Source organism: Mus musculus, chromosome 9, assembly GCF_000001635.26.
Source record: "Mus musculus strain C57BL/6J chromosome 9, GRCm38.p6 C57BL/6J".
Lineage (NCBI taxonomy): Eukaryota > Metazoa > Chordata > Mammalia > Rodentia > Muridae > Mus > Mus musculus.
In genome coordinates this window covers 22,575,663-22,595,673 of record NC_000075.6, presented here as the reverse complement: position 1 = coordinate 22,595,673, position 20,011 = coordinate 22,575,663, and the positions used below count along the sequence as shown (strand labels likewise).

General features: G+C 41.3%; 1 protein-coding gene across 10 annotated transcripts in view; it reads right to left on the bottom strand.

Moving 5' to 3' along the window:
* Bbs9 (Bardet-Biedl syndrome 9 (human)) overlaps window positions 1-20,011 on the bottom strand; it is a 412,725-nt gene that overhangs the window by 292,610 nt on the left and 100,104 nt on the right. For all 10 annotated transcript variants that reach the window (XM_006510416.4, XM_006510417.4, XM_006510418.4 and 7 more), the window contains 2 exons: window positions 16,854-17,037; window positions 16,081-16,210 (listed from right to left, as the gene is read on the bottom strand). In XM_006510416.4, the coding sequence (XP_006510479.1) occupies window positions 16,081-16,210; window positions 16,854-17,037 (314 nt within the window). The remainder of the gene's footprint in view (window positions 1-16,080; window positions 16,211-16,853; window positions 17,038-20,011) is intronic.

Sequence of the window (20,011 nt, the reverse complement as noted above, 5' to 3'; positions counted from 1 at the left end):
ATGTGATTTGCCTTGTAAGAACACAACTCTAAGGTATCCCGTTAGAGATTAACCCCACAGCACGGTATCTGGCAGCTAAGAATCTGAGTGAAGACACTGACTGCTGAAACTACCTGCAATCAACAGTCGTCCACAGCCAAGTCTTCTTCCCTCCCCTTTGCTTTTCTCAAAGCAAAAACATACATATAAACACAAGTGAGTTGACAGAAGAGGACAGATGGACAGACGGACTGATGATAGAAGTTTGTGTGTACATCTGAAGGCAGGGAGGGAATTTATCTGTGGCTAATAAAAGTGAGCATTCTACTTGAAAATCTAAAATAGATGAAGCCTCATTGAAAATCCTTGGTCAGATCAAAGTCAAACATTCTAATGCAACATATGACAAATTACTTATCTGTAATTACTTCTAAGAAGGTGTCCATTAAACTAATGTTCTCTACTATCGAGTCATAGGCTCGAGGCCACGCTCAAAGACAGAAAGGTATCTTAGACACACTTACATACAGACTATGTAACTGTGCTGAACAGAGAAATGAAGGAGTATAAAAATACCTCTATGGAGGCTGGAGAGATGGCTCAGAGGTTAAGAGCTCTGGTTGTTCTTCCAGAGGACCCAGGTTCAATTCCCAGCACCCACATGGCAGCTCATAGCTGTCTGTAACTCCAGTCCATGGGATCCAACCTCCTTACACAGACATGCATGCAGGCAACACATCAATGTCCATAAAATAAAGCAGCACAATGAAGCTGGCCTAGGTTGGCAGGGTTGTAGATGAGCTAAGCACAAGGGCATGAGTGTGGGAGAGCAAGGAGCAGAGGAGATGCTACCTTGCCCCGTGCCGTGCACTACCTCCAGAAGTCAGGAAAGCTGCCCACAGGGTCATAAGCACAGGAGAGCTAACCCTGCCCCTCACTAGCTGCCGCACTCAGGAGAGTGGGACCTGCACCTCCCCCTACCAAGACAGTAAAGCTGGCCCTGGGGCCTGGGGCCCGGGGCCCGGGGCCCGGGGCCCGGATGAGCTGGCCCAGAGTGTGACCGAGTAAGAGCCACCTCTGCTACTCTGCTATGGGAAAGCCCCCTGCCCCTTGCCATGCGAGGTAATCGATCTGGAAAGCTAACCCTAGAGTCATGTGTGCCATTGGGACTGTGCTTCAACCCTCTCAACCTTCTGTCTGGCTCCTTTCAGTTATTACAATGAACTAAGGCATTGCTGTGAGTTTTGCTGAAATTCATATATAAGCCATTTGAACTATCTAAGTCATACTTAGACAAAACCAGAAGATACAAGACCAGAGAGGATTTTGCTAACTCATAGAATTCTTATGAGTTGGGCATGATTTGACTGACATTTGATCAATATCATTTGATGACAAAGGTGTGCTAAAGTTAACGGCAGCATCAGATGTTTGTTGTGCATAAGCACGCGTCACAGAACCCAGCATTCATCTTATCTAGGACTGAAGCCACCATGATCCTGTACATGCTAGACAAATGCTCTACCACATAGTCACATCTCCTGCCCTAATGTAAGTACTTTCTGTCGCTGAAGGGAGTCCTGTGGTATTACTGTTTAGGGCCACTCTAGTTTCAAGTTGTTGTGGGAGAGCTACCACTTCCCTCAGAGGCTTCTGGGCAGCTGGCTACTAGAATGGGTGCTTCTTCTTGCAGCAGAGGACTGACTCTTCCTTGTTTTTCAAGCTTTACAGAGAATCTGTATACAAGAATGTTGGTTGAAGGGACAGATAAATTAGTGTAGGTGTGATCTGTAAATAAGACTCAGCGTTGGGGTCAAAGACACACTGATGACACATATCTGTAATCCCAGAATTCCTGCAGCAAAGCAGGAGGGTCAGCCAGGAACTTCCTGGGCAAGGTATCCTGGGGTATGCTCTGCAGCAGAAGTAAGAGAGACCCTGCCTCAACAAGACAGAAAGCAAAACTGGCTCTCAGAACACTATCTCCTGACAACACACATGCTGTGGCATGCACACAGCCACATGCATGCACACCCACACATACACAAACACAATTTTTAAGAGATAAATTAAGATTTTATTTAAACCAGATTTTCTACATTTAAATGTGATATAATCTTGAATATTACTATAAATTTTCATGAAATTGTTACAAACTAGGAGAAAGTTATTTATTTGAATAAAATCATGCACAATAGTCTCCCTACTAGGAACATACAACTATTGTTTGATCATTCTAAAATTTATTAGCCTGTAAAAGTAACCTGGACAAAAATCACTCTGAGTCTAACAAAATTAACTAAGCAATTCTTAAGGGACTAACTTTGAGACACTAATTACAAAATAGAGAAAAAAGATTTTTAAATGAGCAATGCAAAATTATTTTGTTGGTTAAGAGGAAGGAATTTACTATCAAAATGCCATACTGCTAGAGCGGAGGCCCAGCTCAGTGGTACACCATCTGCCTAATACTAGGAGGCGCTGCGGTCAGCTTCGCCATTATCACACAAATGAACATATACAGAAGTTCTACTACAGAAAACACAGAAATCAGTAAAATTTATGAGGTGTGCCATTAGGCAACTTCAAGTAGATAAATAATTTATGGTTCATACTACAGCACTTTATACCACATTCTTAATACGAAGATGGCATAGGTAGTTCACTAAAGTTGTCACGTATAACTAATACCTTCCTCTTTAAAGCAGTTCGTGGGCCAGAGAGCTGGCTCAGTGGGTCAATGTGCTTGCTACCACCTTAACAACCTGAGTGTAAACCTCAGGATCCACGTGGTTAAGGAGAGAACAAGTTGTCACCATCCCAATCGCATGCCCAAACATGTTCTCTCTCTAAATAAATAAATAAATAAATAAATGTAACAAAGTAATTCCTGAGTAGAAAAAAATAACATACATTTCTTCTTCTAACAAAGATCTGATAATATGTTTTTAAATGAACGAAGTGCACAGTCTATCCTTTATTTTTAAAGCAATTCACATTGGAAGGGTAAGCCACTGCAAGGCACGAGAGAAAATCTTGACACATAAGATAAGTCATTAAACAGCCTGAGCCATGGGAAATGTGGCTTACTTAATGCATGCATCATTCTGGGCATTACCTCCACTGTAGACGATGCCACATGCGAACCCAAAGCAGTACAATGGGAGGTAACTTTTATTTGTGTAAGTTCATTTCCATAAAACTGTGTACAATGTTCTAAATGTTGCCTTTTCACGGGGTGCTAGATACATTTGAGTTCGCAGTAGTGAGGTGATGTCATTCCTACTGAAGAACAGCAGGCACAGACCGCCTGGAGAAAAGAGCAAAGCCTCGCCTACCATCTGGATGCCGGCAAGCCTGACAAGGCCAGGAGAGGACTTACCGCCACTCCTAACTCTCAACGCCATTATCCTTTAACTTCTCATGTGTGTCTGCCCTGTAGGTACCTGGATATTGTTTTCACAGGATTCCTATCGCTAATGCATGCACAGCCCCATGCTGTATTCAAGGTCTGGAAACGGCTGGGGCCTGGAAAAATAGTCACTTTTTTGTTCTTTGGGTGTTTGTTTGTTTGTTTCTTGGTTTCGCCCTTAACAAATACATTTGCTTGTTCCATCAACAAAGGTTTATAAAAACCAAGTACAAGCTTTCATATTCCTAAACATCCAAAGTTATTACAAAATTCTTTTTGAAATATAAATTGAATGTAAGCTGAGTCAGAATAATTTTCTTTCCATAAAAATGTTGAGCCAGCCATGGTCACACATAATCCTAACACATGGGACATGGAGGCAGGAGGAGCAGGAGTGGAGGACAGTATGGGCTGTAGACCAAGGACCTGTACCCCACAACAAAAACATTAACCCAGAGATGGTGGATCTTATCTGCAACCCAGCACTTGAAACAGAGGACTGTTGCAAGTTCCAGGCCAGCCTGGGCTACAGGGATTAAAGCCAGTATAAAATATACACCAAGACAGCATCTCAAAACCAGCACTGAACAAAACAAAAATTTTAAATGAATTACTTTTACTATAGAGGGTTGAAGAGATGGCTCAGTTGTTGAGAATGCTTGCTGCTCTTGCAGAGGACTCAGTTCTGCTCGCGGCACCCACATTAGGAAGTTCACAACTGCCTGCAGCTCCAGCTCTAGGGCAGCCAGGGTCCTGTCTGGCACCCATGGGCACATGCACAAATGTAAACATATATATACCCACATGAACATGAATAAAAAATAAATCCTTTGAAATTTTTCAGTGCTTATACCTATTTGTTTACAATGTGAGGACAAAGGGGAACAAGAAGAGAGGAATTTGTCATTAGAAATTAGTAGAGATAAGAAAGTTAGTAATGTATAAAAAAAGCAAAATTTTTTCATTGCATTTTAACTACTAAATTATCCAAAAATTGAATGGATTGGAAATTTTTAAATAAACTTTTTTTTGAATATTTTCTTTATTTACATTTCAAATGTTATCCCCTTTTCTGGTTTCCCCTCTGAAAAATACCCTCCCACTATCCTCCTCCCCTCCGCCCCCCCTCACCAACCCACTCACCCCTGCCTCCTGGCCCTGGCATTCCCCCATACTGGAGCAGAGCCTTCATAGGACAAAGGGCCTCTCCTCCTATTGATGTTCGAATAGGCCATCCTCTGCTGCATATGAGCTAGAGCCATTAGTCCCACCACGTGTACTCTTTGGTTGGTGGTTTAGTCCCAGGGAGCTCTGGGGGTACTGGTTAGTTCATATTGTTCCTCCTATGGGGCTGCAAACTCCTTCAACTCCTTGGGTTCTTTCTATAACAACTCCATTGGGGACTCTATGCTCAGTCCAATGGATGATTGTGAGCATCCACCTCTATATTTGTGAGGCACTGGCAGAGCCTCTCAGGAGACAGCTATATCAGGCTCCAGTCAGCAAGCACTTGTTGGCATCCACAACAGTGTCTGAGTTTGGTGATTGTATATGGGATGGATCCCCAGGTGGGGCAGTCTCTGGATGGTCATTTCTTCAGTCTCTATTCCATACTTTGTCTCTGTAACTCCTTCCATGGGTGTTTTGTTCCCCCCTTCTGAGATGGATAGAAGTATCTACACTATGGTCTTCCTTCTTGAGTTTCATGTGGTTTGTGAATTGTATCTTGGGCATTCTGAGCTTCTGGGCTTCTGGGCTACTATCCACTTCTCAGTGAGTGCATACCATGTATGTTCTTTTGTGATTGTGTCACCTCACTCAGGATGATATCCTCTAGATGTATCCATTTGCCTAAGAATTTCATAAATTCATCGGTTTTGTTTTTGTTTTTTTGGTTTGATTTGGTTTGATTTGTGTTTGTTTTGGGAGAGGTTCGGTTTTTCTTTTTTGTTTTGTTTGTTTCTTTCTGTTGTTTGGTTGGTTTGGGTTTTTCTAGACAGGGTTTCACTAGCTGTCCTGGAACTCACTCTGTAAACCAGACTGGCCTCAAACATAGAAATCTGCCTGCCTCTGCCTCCCAAGTGCTGGGATTGAAGGTGTGCGCCACCACTGCCCAGCAAATTGTTTTTAATAGCTGAGTAGTAATCCATTGTTCAAATGTACCCCATTTTCTGTATCCATTCCTCTGTTGATAGACATCTGGGTTCGTTCTAACTTCTTGCTATTATAAATAAGGCTTCTATGAACATAATAGAGCATGTGTCCTTATTACATGTTGGAGCATCTTCTGGGTATAAGCCCAGAAGTAGTAGTCTTCAGGTAGTACTATGTCCAATTTTCTGAGGAACCGCCAAACTGATTTCCGGAGTGGTCGTACCAGCTTGCAATCCCACCAACAATGGAGGAGTGTTCCTCTTTCTCCACATCCTCGACAGCATCTGCTGTCACCTGAATTTTTGATCTTAGCCATTCTGACTGGTGTAAGGTAGAATCTCAGGGTTGTTGTGATTTGCATTTCCCTGATGATTAAGGATGTTGAACATTTTTCCAGGTGGTTCTCAGCCATTCGGTATTCCTCAGTTGAGAATTCTTTGTTTAGCTCTGTACCCCATTTTTTTTGTTTGCTTTTGTTTGTTTTTTTCAAAACAGGGTTTCTCTGTGTATCCCTGGCTGTCCTGGGACTCACTCTGTAGACCAGGCTGGCCTCGAACTCAGAAATCCACCTGCCTCTGCCTCCCGAGTGCTGGGATTAAAGGCATGCGCCACCACGCCCGGCTGAACCCCATTTTTAATAGGGTTATTTGTTTCTCTAGAATCTAACTTCTTTAATTCTTTGTATATATTGGATATTAGCCCTCTATCGACTGTCTCTGTGCCCTCAAGTTAGTTTGGCTAAGGGTTTATCTATTTTCTTGATTTTTCTCAAAGAACCAGCTCCTGGTTTGGTTGATTCTTTGTATAGTTCTTTTTGTTTCCACTTGATTGATTTCAGCCCTGAGTTTGATTATTTCCTGCCATCTACTCCTTTTGGGTGAATTTGCATCTTTTTGTTCTATAGCTGTCTGATGTGCTGTCAGGCTGATAGTGTATGCTCTTCTTTTTTGGAGGCACTCAGAGCTATGAGTTTTCCTCTTAGGACTGCTTTCACTGTGTCCCATAAGTTTGGGTATGTTGTGGCTTCATTTTCATTAAACTCTAAAAAGTCTTTAATTTCTTTATATATTTCTTCTTTGACCAAGTTATCATTGAGTGTTGTTCAGCTTCCACGTGTATGTAGGCTTTCTGTTATTTATGTTGTTATTGAATATCAGCCTTAGTCCATGGTGATCTGATAGGATGCATGGGATGATTTCAATATTTTTGTATCTGTTGAGGCCTGTTTTGTATTCAGTTATATGGTCAATTTTGGAGGAGGTACCATGAGGTGCTGAGAAGAAGGTATATCCTTTTTTTTGTTTTGTTTTAGGAAAAAATGTTCTATAGATATCTGTTAAATCCATTTGTTTCATAACTTCTGTTAGTTTCACTATGTGTCTGTTTAGTTTCTGTTTCCATGATCTGTCCATTGATGAGAGTAGGGTGTTGAAGTCTCCCACTATAATTGTGTGCAATGCAGTATGTGCTTTGAGCTTTACTAAAGTTTCTTAAATGAATGTGAATGCCCTTGTATTTGGAGCATAGATGTTCAGAATTGAGAGTTCATCTTGGTAGATTTTACCTTTGATGAATATGAGGTGTCCCTCCTTGTCTTTTTTGATAACTTTGGGTTGGAAGTCAACTTTATTCGATATTGGAATGGCTACTCCAGCTTGTTTCTTGGGAACATTTGCTTGGAAAAATGGTTTTCCAGCCTTTTACTCTGAGGTAGTGTCTGTCTTTGTCGCTGAGGTGGGTTTTCTGTATACAGCAAAATGCTGGGTCCTGTTTTTGTATCCAGTTTGATAGTCGGTCTTTTTATTGGGGAATTGAGTCTGTTGATATTAAGCAATATTAAGGAAGCATAATTGTTGCTTCCTGTGCTCGCTTCGGCAGCACATATACTAAAATAATTGTTGCTTCCTGTTATTTTTGTTGTTAGAGTTGCGATTCTGTTCTTGTGGATATCTTCTTTTACATTTCTTGAAAGATTACTTTCTTGCTTTTTTCTAGGGTGTAGTTTCCCTCCTTGTGTTGGAGTTTTCCCTTTATTATCCTTTGAAGGGCTGGATTCGTGTAAAGATATTGTGTAAATTTGATTTTGTCATGGAATACCTTGGTTTCTCCATCTATGGTAATTGAGAGTTTTGCTGGGTATAGTAGCCTGGGCTGGCATTTGTGTTCTCTTAGTGTCTGTATAACATCTGTCCAAGATCTCTGGCTTTCATAGTCTCTGAGGAGAAGTCTGGTGTAATTCTGGTAGGTCTGCCTTTATATGTTACTTGACCTTTTTCCCTTACTGCTTTTTATATTCTTTCTTTGTTTTGTGCATTTGGTGTTTTGATTATTATATGATGGGAGGAATTTCTTTTCTGGTCCAAAATTTGGAGTTCTGTAGGCTTCTTGTATGTTCATGGGCATCTATTTCTTTAGGTTGGAGAAGATTTCTTCTATAATTTTGTTGAAAATATTTACTGGCCCTTTAAGTTGGGAATCTCCCTTCTCGTCTATACCTATTATCCATAGGTTTGGTCTTCTCATTGTGTCCTGGATTTCCTGGGATGTTTTAGGTTAGGATCTTTTTGCCTTTCTCATTTTCTTTGATTGTTGTGTCAATGTTTTCTATGGTATCTTCTGCACCTGAGATTCTCTCTTCTATCTCTTGTATTCTGTTGGTTATGCTTGCATTTATGGCTTCTGACTTCTTTCCTAGGTTTTCTATCTCCAAAGTTGTCTCCCTTTGTGATTTCTTTATTGTTTCTACTACCATTTTTAGATCCTGGATGGTTTTGTTCAATTCCTTCACCTGTTTGGATGTGTTTTCCTGCAATTCTTTAAGGGATTTTTTTGTGTTTCCTTTTTAAAAGCTTCTACCTGTTTACCTGTGTTCTCCTGTATTTCTTTTCTTTTTATTCGATATTTTCTTCATTTACATTTCAAATGCTATCCCAAAAATCCTCTATACTCCCCCCCCCTCGGCCCTGCTCCCCAACCCACCCACTCCCACTTCCTGGCCCTGGCATTCCCCTGTACTGGGGTATATGATCTTCGCAAGACCAAGGTCCTCTCCTCCCTATGATGGCCGACTAGGCCATCTTCTATTACATATGCAGCTAAAGACATGAGCTCTGGGGTACTGGTTAGTTCATATTGTTGTTCCTTCTATAGGGTTGCAAACCCCTTCAGCTCCTTGGGTGCTTTCTCTAGCTCCTCCATTGGGAGCCCTGTGTTACATCCAATAGACGACTGTGAGCATCCACTTCTGTATTTGCCAGGCACTGGCATAGCCTTCTCCTGTATTTAAGGGAGTTATGGCCTTCTTAAAGTCCTCTATCATCGTCATGAGAGTGAATTTAGATCTTGCTTTTCTGGTGTGATGGTGAATCCAGAACTTGCTATGGTGGGAGGATTGGGTTCTGATGATGCCAAGTAACTTTGGTTTCTGTTGCTTCTGTTCTTATGCTTGCCTCCCACCGTCTGATTATCTCAAGTGCTTCCTGCCCTCACTTTATCTAGTTGGAGCCTGTCCTTTTGAGTCAGATCTTCTCAGAGTCCAGCTTTCACTGTGATCCTGAGATTCTGGGTGTGTCAGAGTTCTTGGCAGTCAGGCTTCCTCTGAGACCCTGAGATCCTGGTGTGACCAAGCTCCTGGAATCCTGGGATCCTAAGATCCTGGGCGTGTTAGATCGCCTGGAAGTGGCACCTCCTCTGGGTGGGGATGGGGCTGTCTGCTGAGTTTGAAACCAAGGTGCCTTCCAGTGCCGACTGGAAGGAACCTGAGCCACTGTCGGACAGAGTTCCTGTGTCTCTGCTCCTGATGATCCCAGGCACTCCTGGTGGGGTTGGAACAGATGATGGGTTCTACTCACTGTGATCCTAAGATTCTGGGCGTGCTAAGACGCCTGGGGAGTGGAGAGTCCTCTGGGGACCGTGGGACTGTCTGCTGAGTTTGTGCCTAAGGTGGCCCGGTGCTGGCACTGACTGGAAGGATAATCTTATTTTTTTAAAGTTTTTTTTTTAAACATATGTAGGCATGTGTGTCTCTGTGTGGTATGTGCAAATTTATGCAGGGGCCCATAAAAGCTAGAGGCTTTGGGTCCCCAGAGCTAGACAGGAACTGTGAATGACATGGGAGCTAAAAGCGAACTCAGGTCTTCTATACGGACAATACACACTCTTAACTACTAAATGATCTCTCAGGACCCTTAAAGTAGCATTATTTTAATGAACATGATTATTTATATTTTCTCTTTGTGTTGAAGCAGCCATACCACTGAGCACAGGCTGCCATTTCAGAAAGTGTCTGTTTGATGACAAAGTCCATAGAGTATACATGTCAATTAACCAAGACTTAAATCCCTACCTTTCCAGATGAGAAATAATTTCCTTATAAACACCAAGTACAAATTATAATGAGGACTTAAATAATAACAGTTTTAATATTATTAAAACATTATTCAAAACTGATATACTTTATGTTTGAATATCATTTTCAGTTATTTTTAATAAATATCCTATCATTTTGGAAGGTAAAAATGCAGCAACAACCATGAGGGAGAGAATCAATGAACTGCTACAACACATATACTAAGCATTGTTTTTTCAGCTTCCAATCCAGTCACACTGAATGCAAGACTCTAATGACATAGGCTATCAGGGCACAACAATGGCAAACATTACCACATCTCAAGTTCTTCCTTTCGTAAATAAACAACTGATTCTCATTTTAAGACATCCAATACCCTATAGCGTACAATATATGTACAATATTTATTGTCAATAATTCAAATGTGTACCAAAGTTAGTTTTGAAACAAAGACCATATAAGAACTAACAGAGTAAAGAAACTGATCTTAAACAGAGAGACTGCTAAGCAAGTAAAGGCCGCGCTTCCAAGTCCGACACCTGTGTTCAACCCCTAGGTGGACAGAAGAGACTTCACATGCAAGCCATGGCATGGGCATATACACATGCAGGCATACATATACAAGCCATGGCAAGGGCATATACACATGCAGGCATACATATACAAGCCATGGCAAGGGCATATACACATGCAGGCATACATATACAAGCCATGGCAAGGGCATATACACATGCAGGCATACATATACAAGCCATGGCATGGGCATATACACATGCAGGCATACATATACAAGCCATGGCAAGGGCATATACACATGCAGGCATACATATACAAGCCATGGCAAGGGCATATACACATGCAGGCATACATATACAAGCCATGGCATGGGCATATACACATGCAGGCATACATATACAAGCCATGGCAAGGGCATATACACATGCAGGCATACATATACAAGCCATGGCATGGGCATATACACATGCAGGCATACATATACAAGCCATGGCATGGGCATATACACATGCAGGCATACATATACAAAACACATGCACACAGAACACAAAGAGAATGAATAAATGTAATTAAAATAATAATAAAGAATCTAAAACCATACAAAGTATTTCTGCAAAAACATTAGCAATAAATAAAACTAACATCACCCCTCCCCACAAAAACCCCACTATTTTCCTTTTCATATTATCCAATAAGCAGCTAGCATCTTCCCCTCTAGGAAACAGGGACATACAGAAAAAAGTAAACTCATCTTGCTTCTGATCTGAGCCTACACCTGCAGCGCTCTTGGATCAGCACACTGTGTCCATCCCAGAGCCTGCCTGCCTGCCAGGAGGCTGGCTCTAGCCCAACAGCACAGGTGAAACACACACCCACACCCTACCCTAATCGCCCCTGACCTCCTGCCTGCTGGGACCCCAGCAAGAAAGAATCCCAGGGCTCTACCTCACCCTGTTGGAGCACCATCTTCCTCCTGGTCCTTACCTATACACCAAGCAGTCAAGGATCAGCACACCTCGCCCCACCCTCCCAGGAAGCAGACTCTAACCCAACACACACAGCTCCACCTGCCTCCCAGGAGGCCTGCACCAACCTGCAACACCCAGGCCAGCCAGAGACAACCAGATATCAAAAGGCAAGCACAAGAATACGACATCAACAGAAGCCAATGAAATATGCCACCATCAGACCCCAGCTCTCCTACTACAGCAAGTCCTGACAATTCTAACACACTTGAAGAGTAAGTCTGTAACCTTAAATCTCATCTCATGAAGATGATAAAGGCCTTGAAAGAGGAAACAAACCCCGTAAAGAAATACATGAAAGCACAAATAGGTAGAAGCCCTTAAAGAGGAAACAAATAAACCCCTTAAAGAAATAAAGGAAAATACAATCAAACAGGCAAAGGAAAAGAATAAAATGGTTCAAGACCTAAAATGGAAATAGAAACAATAAACACAAACTGAGGCAACCCTGGAGACATAAAGCATACAAACGAGAACAGGATATACAGACACAGGCATCACCAATAGAATACAAGAGATGGAAGAGAGAGTATCAGGCATAGGAGAATCAGGCATAGAAGAAATAGATACATTGATCAAAGAAAATGACAAACGTAAAAAGCTCCTAACTCAAAAAATCCAGGAAATTTAAATGAGTGCTTCTATTTTCATAGGGGTTATAAAACTGTCTAGCTAGTTTATCTGATCTTGATTTAACTTTGCTATATGGTATCTATCTAGAAATTAACTCATTTCATTTAGATTTCCCAGTTTTGTGGAATACAGGTTTTGGAAGTAAGACCTAATGATTTTTTTGAATTTCCTCAGTTTCTGTTATTATGTCTCCCTTTTCATTTCTGATTTTGTTAATTTGGATATTGTTTCTCTGCCTTTTAGTTAAACTAAGGGTTTATTTATCTTGTTGATTTTCTCAGAATGCCAGCTTTTGATTTTGTTGATCCTTTATATTGTTCTCTTTGTTTCTAATTGATTGCAACCCTGAGTTTGACTATTTTCTGTCATTTGGATGTGTTTGCTTCCTTTTTTTTCTTTTTAAAGATTTATTTATTATTATATCTAAGTACACTGTAGCTGTCTTCAGATGCACCAGAAGAGGGCTTCAGATCTCATTACGGATGGTTGTGAGCCACCATGTGGTTGCTGGGATTTGAACTCAGGACCTTCAGAAGAGCAATCAGTGCTCTCTCTTAACCACTGCGCCATCTCTCCAGCCCCACTTCCTTCTGTTCTGTGTTAAAGGCTCACAGCATTAGGAAGGTTGAGAACCAGTGCTCTAGAGCCAAAGGGCCAAGAAGGTGAAACCTTTTATCACCAGGAAAAATCAGACACTTTTCCTCAGGCCTCAATTCCATGTCACAAATCTCCACCTGCACCCCACCCCATATCTGTCACAGGTTAGAGAATCAGGAACACCAAGCACGCAGGTACCTTTCCTACCACCAGAGGCCATGCCCTTTGAGACTGGGAGCCACATTTCTAAAAGGCTGACAGGCTGGATGAGAAGATGACTAACATGGCTATCCACAGGCATGCGTGTTAATAGGTAGAAGTTTGTCTTCCTGAATAACTATTCTGGATGAAATACAAATGTAGAAAGAGTATCCTGAATGGCTGGAGAATACGTCACCAACAAAATTATAAATGCAAAAGCAATGTGTAGAAGGAAATCATAGTAAAGAGTTATTCTAAGATTTAAGATAAAAGAAATTAGGAAATCTAGAAAAGAGATAGAAAACACTCTGTCAAAAACATCAACAGACACTCAGGGTAAAACACAGATGCCAAAAGTTAAAGTAAGAGTCTATTTGGACAGAGCTTCAGAGAAAACCGAAATTCTAAAAACTGTTTTCCGGTAGAAGGAGTGAGCATCACTGACTATAGAACATGGGGCTGTGGCTGCAGCCTGGAAAGGCTCATCACGCCCAATGTCACTTCAAATGCTTCTCACCGTGGGATATCCCACAGTGCAAGAGAGAGGGAGGCTACCAATACATGGCGATCTTTATCTGCCTGCAGATTACAGCACGTGTGTGTATGCAGGGGTGCATGTGAGTACAGACAGACAGACAGACAGACAGACAGAGAAACATTAAACTAAATCAACTAGGTGCCCCCCTAAATCAGTGAGGTATAAGCAGGAAGTGCAGGTTTAGGATTAGAGCATAATGAACAAGGTAGAGCCAGGGCTGCCAAGTGGGTGGGAGGGACAGGAAATACTGCATGTTGGTTTCTGAGTTAAAGGCTGCTGTTAAGGATAATTGCATCTGCTTGATCTGAATCCAGTGCTTCTCAGTCACTGAAAGAGAGATATTAAAGGAGCAGTGAAATCCTTTACAAATAAGCACATTCATCCAAGAAAGTTTCTAACAAATAAGTTCAATCCTAAATGTAATAAAAAGCAGAAGTTATTTCAGTGCTTATAATTTCAACAATCACTGCCTCAGTTTTTCATTTTTTGAAATTATAATTGCATCATTTCCCTGCTCCGTCCCTCCCTTCAGTCTCTCCCAAGCACCCTGCCGTTCACGGCCTCTCTTGCTGTAACTGTTCTCCACAGTGGACTGCAGTTTGCATCCATTTATGATTCCACCGCCAACCCTTCCAGCGCTGGTTCTCTGCTGTTTTCTTGATCTTTGCCATTCTGACTGGGGTAAGGGAGAATCTCACAGTTGTTTTCATTTGCATCTCCCTAATTGCTAGGGACAATGGTTTTTTGTTTTTGTTTTTGTCTTTGTTTTCAGAAATTTCTTAGCCATATTTATTCCTCCTCTGAGAAGTTTCTGTTCAGACCCCAAGCCCACTTTTTAAATGGATCCTTTATTTTGGGGCTGTTTTTGTTTTCTGAGTTCTGTGTGTATTCTGGGTATTGGTCCTCTGTCAGAAGAATGGCTGCCAACAACTGTGTCCCATTCTCTGGGCTTCCTGTTCACTCGGTTGATTCTTTCTTTAGCTGTGCACAGCTTTTAGTTTTATGAGATCCCATTTGTGGGCCTCAATTCCCAGGCAAATGGAGTTATAAGCAGTCATGTTTGGGTCTTGGGTTCTGTTCCATCTGTCCACATGACTATTTCTATGCCAGCACTGTAGCTTCTGAACATAAGCATGCTAAGTTACTATAAATTACTTCTAAAATTCTAATAAAATTACAATGAAATTTTAATAATGGGAAGCAGAAAAGGGAGCTATTTCAGTGTGACCACACTGGGAAGAGAGACAGAGGATCCCCAGGGCCGTGAGGTGAGCTTCAGTTTTATGTAGGTCAAGGATTTGAATCTCTAAGAAGTCCCTGCCAAGGCCTGTCCTGCCCACCACTAATCTACAATTGCCCAGCTTCCTTCTCATGCTGGAAGGAGCTCTGATGAAGAGTTCTTAGAACTGTGGAATTTCTTCCTGGAATCAGGTCCCCAGCCCTTCTCCTTCTCCCAGTAGGAGACTCCTGTGGAAATCCCATGTCTGTGGGGGTCCCTTGTTTGGACATTCTGGTTGACAGTCTGAGAGTCAAAATGTATCTTTAAAATAGCTTCATTTCTGCCTGGCCTATTACAATTCCCCACACTGTTTTAAGAGCTCAGTCTTGGGGTGATATATGTCTGGAACAAATGTAATCAACAAAATGGTCATGGAGAGCAGGGCTCTCATCAGAGGACCTGGATTTGACTCTTAGCCCCGACAGGTGGCAAACAACCATCTGAAACTCCAGTTCCCGGGACTCCAACACCCTTTCCTCAACTCCGTGGATATCAGGCACACACAAGGCAGACAAACGTGGAGACAAAACACCCATTCACATAAAGTAATTGTTTAAAAAATTTCATTTTGGCAAGTGAATGCTACAACTTAATCACTCATGCAACCATAAGTGCCCCCTTGGTAGCTCCAACAGTAAATATCCAGGTCCTTGTTGGGGGAAGGGCTCATCCTGACCCCAACAAGGGGTCACTGAAAACTTCCACAGTTAATATTCTAATAGGCAGAACTAGAAGGCTCTGCGGCTAGGCAGAGACTTTAGAGATGGTTCCAGGCTCCAGCTAAGCTCCTCAGTCCTGACACACGAGCTGAGCTGCTCAAGAACAGGTCAGGATTTCAACTCTTACACTAACAACCTTATATATAAAACTACTCTCTGGAAAACTGTGGCATGATTTTAATATTGATATTATTTTCATTTCTCTCTCATTGTTAAGTGCAAAGTTATTCTACACTCTTCATCACATGACATAAGCAAGTCTGAAACAAGTGTGGTATTCCCACACTCTACCCATCAAACACAGGAGAAATCCATTTTCACTTTAGAGAAAATAATCTACCAGGAAAAGTATCTCCCTGTTATCTTCAACAGTGTTCAGCTTTAATTCTAAAAGGGTAAGTCCTCAGAAATATTAAGTGAAAATAATTAATGGTGCTAATTAAGGATATTTTTATATACTTTTCCAAAAAAAATATTTCTACTACTAAAAGTCACACTATAATATCACTTGTAACTCTTTATGAAACCATAAAACTTCTACAGAATTCCTTGACTAAGATATTTAATAAGAGCCAGGTGCAGTGGCTGAGGCAAAAACATTGTAAGTTCAAAGCCATCAAGGGCTAAAAAAAATGAGACAAAACAAAAATCTTCATGAAAGTTAAGTTGAAGCACTTACTGAAAACAGCCTACTCTGACGGCCACGGGGACGTGGGGGAGTTGTGTGGCCCACTTCAGTGTCACGTCCTGGTAAATATGCAGCATGTGGTTATGGTTTCCAATCAAAGTATTTATTGTACCTTCAGAAACTGCAGGTTGAAGATACAGAAAGAAGATAGTAAGAAAACGGCCATTCAAAATAGTGCACTCTGGTCTCTTATGGGAAACTTATCACACACTAATAGCAATATCTTGATTTTAACACATAAAGGTTTTAGGTGTTAAGATATAAGCTTTCAACTTTAAGAAACAAAGAGCAAAAAAGAAACAAATCATTTTATAGACAATAAGTATAGTGATCAGCCAAGGTGTGTGCATTTCATCTACAAGGAGTGAATTTTATTAACATATCACATACCTAAATTAATGATTGACTGAGTGGCATTTACGGTAAGGACTTCTATTGGACATCACTGCTCTGCTTTAAAAGAGCAATGTTCTCATGGAAGCATTCTTGAATAGTCACATTATGGAAAGCATTAATGAGCTGGAAGCAAATCTACAAGTGATCTTATACAAAGTCCAATGGCTGGCACAGCCACATGAACTAATTTATGTCAAGTGTCGACTCAAACTGTGAAAGTTAAAAGCTCCATTATTCATTCAGTAAAAAGCTGCTTTCCTAGATGTTTAAAATATGTGTCTGAGTGTGGCTTTTTCCAATGTCTGTATGCACTTATAAAGTGTAGTCTTGCGATACAGAAAGGATAACAGAAAAATCTCCGCACCCACCTGAGCAGTACGGTAGAAAACAACTGGGGTTATAACCGAGCTTCTTCATGAATCGAATCTGCCCATTATCCTTTAGGCAAAAGAAGTTTCTCTCACCAAGAACAAAAACAGAAGATGCAGATTGGTTCAAAGGGAAGATACAGATATCAAGGGCTTGCTCGCCAATATTCAGAGTCCAGTCCACCTGAAAAGCAAAAGCCAGGAGTGAGGCAGCTGCTAAAAACTGATGTGCCCACCACTTCCAAGCAAGAAGATAGTGTGTGTTTAGCATCTTGCCTCAAACAAACACAAAATGCACAGAACACATAAAGCAATGGTTTGTAATACCAAAAAAAAAAAAAAAAAAAAAAAAAATAGTGATGCCCTAGATGCCAAAGATAAACGCTGATGTCATCTCCAGCCTCAGAAGAGCTGAGGAGCTGAACTGAGTGCAGAGAAACCAAGGTGGTTAGAGGTCACAGTACATGTAATGAAGAGCCGAGCCTGGGGAGACCTACAGAAAGCTTATCTCAGATGTCCTGAGAATTCACCAGCACATTCCCAGGGGGAAGCTAGGGAAGGCCAGGGAGCCACCATCCTACAGAATTCCAGGTAACAGTGCCCAACAGCCACCATGGACTGAATCTGCACTCAAGCTCCCAGTCCTGAGGCACTGCAAAGCTCACAGGAGGAACTGGTCTCAGGAGTGGGGAAAGTGAGCCATACAATATGTAGTTTTGTTCCACCTAATAAGTCTTTTAAAACAGTGCTCAGAAAGATCAAACTGTTTTCAAACAACAGTGTATCAGGACTAAGCTTGGTCTATAATAATTCAAAACTATCTAAAATGTAACAAAATAGAATTGACTTATATGACATCTAATAGTAAATTTTAAATTACCAATCATGGAAATAAAACAATCAGGAAATATGATTTACAACAAAGAGAAATAAATCTACTAAAACTAAGGCAAAACTGATGTTAAAAAATAGAAAACTGCCAATATAAGTACCTTTAAAAGTTATACAGAGATATTGAAGATAGAAACACCGCACTGAACTTACAGAAATGAAATCTTTAGCAAATGGGCTCCATTGCACTAGAAAAAAATGTGAGTGGTCACCATTACAGCACAAAATTTATCCCAAGTGGGAAAGCAGAATTGGAGGACATTGAGGGGATGGAATACTTGGTGGTAAAAAGCTTCATGAGGCCAGGGCTCCACCTGGGCCTTCGAAAGGGGAAGTCATTCACTGACCAAAATGAGAAGAAAAGTCTCCTAGCTGTGGGACAGTCAGTAAGGTCAGTGTAACTGGAACATTCCATAAACAGAGAGAGAAAAGAAATATTTGAAGAATTGATGGCCAAATTTTGTAATTTTGTAATTTAAAAATTTTTATAAACTCACAGATGCAGGAGGTTCAACAAGTACTAAAGTTGGAAGAATAAAGGAAGAAAGGAGGAAAGGGAAGAAAAAAGACATCAGAATCTAAGCTGATCAGATTAAGTGTTAAGGAAAACACCTAAAAATTAGCCAAAGGAAAGATCATTATGAGCAGAAGAATGAAATGTACAAACCCTCTCAGATTAGGAGGAGTTTTCTGGCTAAGCGATGTGGCTCAGGGAACAGAGGAGCTTGCCGCCAAGCATAAAAATCTGTATTCGGTTCCCAGAATGTAACAAAGAGAGAGAACTAACTCAGCAAGCTGTCTACTAGCATACTAAAAAACACACACATGTGCGTGCACTCGCGCACACGCACACACACAAGCACACATGGATCTTGCCACTCAGAAACATAAACAAACAAGTTAGGCGGGGGTGGGAGATGAGACAGGAAGGAAGAGTGTGACCAGACAGATTGCATGCATGTGGGAACTGATGAGGGACAGCTGAACAATTTAAAAGGTGTTCTTCGACCACTGTGCTGCTAAGGCAGCACAGCAATAAACTATCTCCCGATAACATGTGGCTATACTCACAAACCAATGCACCGCCCAGCCATCGCAAGAGGCTTCCTTCTGTCGTACAGAGGAACAAATACAGAGACCCACAGCTGGGCAATGTGCTGAGAATGAGACACCCTGGGACACTCACTCCTAAATGGGACATGTCCATCAAATCCCTCCCGTCAGGAGTCAGGGAACCCCGTGGAAGATGAGGTGGGAAGAGTATAAGAGCCAGAGGGGATGGAGGACACCAAGACCAGGCTTCTAGACACAGCATGATCTATGTGCACAAGAACACAGAGACTGGCAGCTCAGGACCAGCACAGGTCTAAGCCAGATGGACTCCCCATGCTGATAGGGGAAGTGGACACAACCCCATGCCTAACCCAGAGCCTATTTCCAACTGACAAACTACCAGAAAGGGAAAATTTCGTGTTCTGGCACATAAGCCAGTTACGGGCAGGCCCCACCCACTCCCAGCAGTAGTTGGCCATCAAAAAGCAAACTCACTGGCATTCTTACAGTAACCTTTGTCTCTAAGGCTTCATCCCGGCTTTGCTTGACCTCACAGACATTTTGTTGTTATATTATGGTTTCTAACTTTGTTTTTATGGGTTTCTTGTGTTCTTACATTGGTTTTCTTTTTCTGTTTGTTTGCTTGTTGGTCCTATCCTGGTTTGTTTTTATTTTATCATACCTTTATTATTATTATTACTATTCTTAGATGTCTCTATGTTTTCTAATGAGAGAGACAAAGGTGTGGACTTGTGGGGTAAAGAAGGAGGATGGGGAGGAGGAGGAAGGGAGACATAATCAGAATATCGTATAAAAAATTCTGCTTTCAATTTAAAAAGGAAAAACATTATTTGCTTCAACTTGACTTAACTTAGGTTAGTTGATCATATGGACCTAGAAATGCATCTGCTTTTATCTTAATTTCAAATATATGTGCCGTGTGCATCACCCACTCTTTCCTCCAACCCTCCTCCTATATGCTGTATACACCCTGCTCCCTTCAATGTCTTGGCACGTGTGTGCATGTGTGTGTGCTTGTGCATGTGTGTACATGTGTGTGTATGTATAAGTATGTGTATATGTGTCTATATGTGTATATATGTATGTGTGTGTATATATACATGTATTATGTGGTTTATTTGTATGCGTATATATATGTGTGTATATGTGTCTGTGTGTGTAAATATACACATACAACCTGTTTTGTGTTTAGT